Genomic DNA, 4,105 nt, shown 5'->3' on the forward strand with positions numbered 1-4,105 from the left:
ACTTAGGCCGGTGTCGATGGCTTTGACACAAAGGGGATTACGGTGATCCTGTGTATTGGATTTACTTATTCGGGCTGTGGTTCCAAGGTAGAAAATGAAAACAATATATTGAAGGACTGATATCTGATTCGAAGCACCAAAGATGGATTCATTACTCGAGATACAATTACAAAACAACATGAATTATAACACAATGCCTGAGGCTATAACAATGCCAGTGATCAATTGACATTCGAAGGTGATTCACTGTTCAGCTCTCATTTTCTGGCCTCGACAATGGCAGCTTTGATGGCGGTGACCGTACTAGCAGGTACGTTTCCCAGAACCTTTCTCTGCGAGAGAATGATCACTTAGTGCTCGAACAAGCAAAACTGAATCCAATACAAACAATTTTATTTTCTGGAATTGGAAGGATATCTTTGAGATTCACCCATTCTGCCTTGCCGGCGCTGCCAGGACGAGTGGGGATTGGTTCATGGATAGACTCTTTTGTCGCCGGAGTGACTGGGAGGAACCACTTGTGTAGGGTGGCATCCAAGCCGGTCACAGCGGTGAGGTTGAGACAATCATCGAACATCTGCACCATGACACCCTTGATGGTTTTAGCGGAGGCATCGGCACTAAGAACTATGATAGGATGTCCGCCAATATTGCCACTCCTCGTCTTCGTAATAGGAATGCCATCGTTGTTGTTTTTTGGAGGGATCGCAAACACGACATCACCGCGAGAATAGGTAATGGAATCCATGGAGAGATGGTGATTGAGGGATAATGATTTGAGAGGTTAATGGCTTGTCTAAGTTCAGATCGACTTTACTGTGGTATTTGGACCGACTGTTCAGTCACTTGTGTTGAAAGTAGACTAAAATATCCTCAGCCGAGTGGTAGAACAACTAACATTAGTACTGTACCTAGAATATCCTATGAGAGATATGGGGGTAAGTACTAATAGTGAAAGAACGGCGGGGTACAATACTCACCTCAGCCGAGTGGTAGAAGTTCACTGAGGAGAGTAATAGAAGTATGCCCCTGTACAGTATTTATAGTATAATTTATTATTATGGTACTGTGTTATGTAAGATTCAATCACGATCACGGTTCAACAACTCGTCACATCGGCCTATCACTGCGGCCCTGGCTTATTTATATGTCTGCTGGGGATAACGGGGAAACATGGGTTAAATATTACAGCTGAATGCAGAACGATAGGCCAAGCCAGCTGCCAGATCGACACATGCACAGGGCGGACTCTCAAAATTTCAAAGTGATCTGATGGCTAAGGCCGCTGAGTTCTCACATGGTGTAAAATTTCAACCTCCGAATTGATGTCGCTTGTTCACTTTCCACCTCAAACCTTAATCCCAAAATGGGAAGTCGCCTTATTTTTAGAAACACGCCAGCCTCAGCGATTTTGTCGAAGTCCTGTGGCTCAGCACTGGGTTTATTGGAATACAACCTATTATATTTTCCTGAAGCCTTTCAAATGTGCTCAAAAGGAGAAGAGGGACAACATTTTCAAGCAGGAAGTCTAGTATTCTGCTTGCAACCAAAGTAGACATGATGTATCATTCATAACAAGTACAAGGGCCGTCGACGCCGCCTTGGAACGTTGATCTAAGAAGCTCATAGAAAACACACCTACAGTTGTGCATTCAGCTGCCCTACTGAATCTCGCCCTTCACTTCAGCATTCCACGAGCCGCTTCCCTTCAACGCTCGACGCTTCCTCAGGCTCGCAACCCACCGCCCGAGGCAAAACGCCGCCCGCGCTGTATCGCCCTTCCGAGTGCTTCATTCTACGAAGTTGCATGATAGTCAAGGGCTAGCGTTTTGTTATTCGAGGCGGCGGGTTCTTGTTGCAAGGATTATGTTCATTTGTTGTAATATGATCTGTGGCCGAAAGCAACTCGTTAGTAGCAGTAGTGAATATGGGAAAGACAAAGATATAACTTTACAGTGGAGGTCGTGTAGGGGATGAGGCTGGCGAGCTCCTGTAAATATTCGTCATCGAGTTGGAACCGTTGGAACCATGGAGGGTGACAGGGGCAAGCACGAAATCACAACCAAACATCGGTTTGTTTGGTTTCTGCGTGGCTTCCCGTTTTGGGATTAGAGTTTGAGGCGGAAACTCAAAAGTGACCCTATACTTGCCCTATACTTAGCTCAAGCTTACTCATCACGGAATCAACTATTTGGTACTCTTTGTTAACGTTGTCGTAGGACCCCGGTCAATAGCAGAAACGGTCTGATCCCGAAAATGGGGGTTTTGTCCGGACGCCATTTCGCAGTTTCTGTCCGGATTGTACCCGGCCTACCTCAAATTTTGTAAATTTGTCCGGGTTGGTGGATCTAGGGGTTTTTCGGCAAAATTTCGTCCGGATTTGCAGATCTAGCCATTCCAGGGCGTAAAAATCGGCCCAGGTAGGCGCAAAGAGTCCAGAGACGCCCCCAGAGCTTCAACAGACAAGAATCAGTATTCTCGATCTATCTACAAAGTCCATGAGGTTCCTGGAATGGCTGACAGGCTATCCGGGCTTATTGAGCATAACAACTACAAAAACACGTGAAAAGTAAGGAAAGTGCACAAAATGTTTAGTGCAAGGATCGAACACCCATTCTCAGGGAAGAGTGGCCTCTGCTGCGCTGTTCAAAGATGGAGATCACGAGGTGAAGATAGCAGCAACAAGGGGTCGCCGAAGCAAGGCGAGCCCCAAAATTTTTTAGGCTGGGGAGTGTAGGCTACTTAGACTAGACAATAAAAAAAGAATACAAGTACAAAATAATATAGATCATATTGAAAGAAAAAAAGAAAAAAGAGGGAGTGGAGGGAGGGCCAAAGAGAGAATCTGTGAGAGGCACGATACATGAGTATTGAGCTGGAGAAGGTATTTCGATACTTCTTACAAATCTGGCAAACGAAGTCTGAACCAGAGGGAATGTAAGAAAGTGAACGAAGCTCAATAGAATAGATGCCTCACCAAATGAGAAGTGATTAGAGCGCGTTTGTAGTAAACGATAGGCGGAGCCTAGGAAGAGAATCACTGCTCATTCGTGTGAGTATGCGGCGCATAAAGATAGAGAGCGCGGAGCGCTTACCTGTGCTGGATGGTAGTGGTCTGAAGGAGAGGGAGCCAGCACAGGAGAGGGAAACGACACCAATGACTTCTCCTAACTCAGCATCTGCCAAACTTTGGCACTGAGTCAGGGATCGGTGTCGAAGCCCATGGTAGGTGAGCAGAGCTCGAGGGGTGAGCGGAGCTCAAGGGGGAAAAGGCTCAGCGGCGCTGAGCTTTTCCCTGGCGGAGTTTGATTTGGCGCAGAGGCCTACAAAATGCCTCCTTACCCCTGGAACCCGCCATTATGACGACCTCTGCTGCGCTGTTCAAAGATGGAGATCACGAGGTGAAGATAGCAGCAACAAGGGGTCGCCGAAGCAAGGCGAGCCCCAAAATTTTTTAGGCTGGGGAGTGTAGGCTATTGATGTGGTGTTGATGTTGATGTGGGGTGGTGGTGGTGAGAGATGATGGAAGCGGGCAGCTTAGAGAAAAAATTGTCAACGGCGCCTTAGACGGAGTCCGATGGCGGCCAGCTGCTGTTCGGCACGAACGGTGGGGTTGTCCCTTATGTAGATCTTCCATGCTTGAGAAGACCACCGGCCGAGGGCTTGGATTACATCTTCAGATAGGCCGAGGCTGGCATAGAAAGTGGCGCCGCCTGCACGAGGTGAGTGTCCCCCAAATTCTCGATTGAGTACTGCAAAGAAGCGGGCGTCGAACCAAGATCGAGTGGGGTGGGAACCATCCTCGCGTAGAAAGAGAGCCAGGCGTGCGTTATGAACCGAATCACGTCGATCGACGTACTCTTGAAGAAGTGCGACGGGGTCGGCAACTTCCTGTTGTGAGAATAAGATATCAGTACCACGATAAAATGGGTCTCCCTTGTGATAAGGGAGGTGATACTGAGCTCGCCCTTGAGAAAACTTTAACGAAGAGCGCTTGATGATCTTTCTCCAGTCGAAAAGTTCTTTTGAGTTCTTTTGCACCAATTCGCCTGAACGATGGCAAGCATAGAAGAGGCAGGAGAGGATAGTGGCGAAGAGGAGGTCG

At 47.5% G+C, this 4,105-nt stretch overlaps 1 protein-coding gene across 1 annotated transcript; it reads right to left on the bottom strand.

The window, feature by feature from the left end:
- Positions 1–257: 257 nt before the first annotated feature.
- Positions 258–748, bottom strand: LACBIDRAFT_322882 (uncharacterized protein; the record flags this gene model as incomplete). Its single annotated transcript, XM_001876201.1, has 2 exons — positions 258–332; positions 389–748. 2 exons carry the CDS (start codon positions 746–748, stop codon positions 258–260), a joined length of 435 nt encoding a protein of 144 aa, XP_001876236.1.
- Positions 749–4,105: the final 3,357 nt, after the last annotated feature.

Source organism: Laccaria bicolor, genomic scaffold, assembly GCF_000143565.1.
Source record: "Laccaria bicolor S238N-H82 LACBIscaffold_3 genomic scaffold, whole genome shotgun sequence".
NCBI lineage: Eukaryota > Fungi > Basidiomycota > Agaricomycetes > Agaricales > Hydnangiaceae > Laccaria > Laccaria bicolor.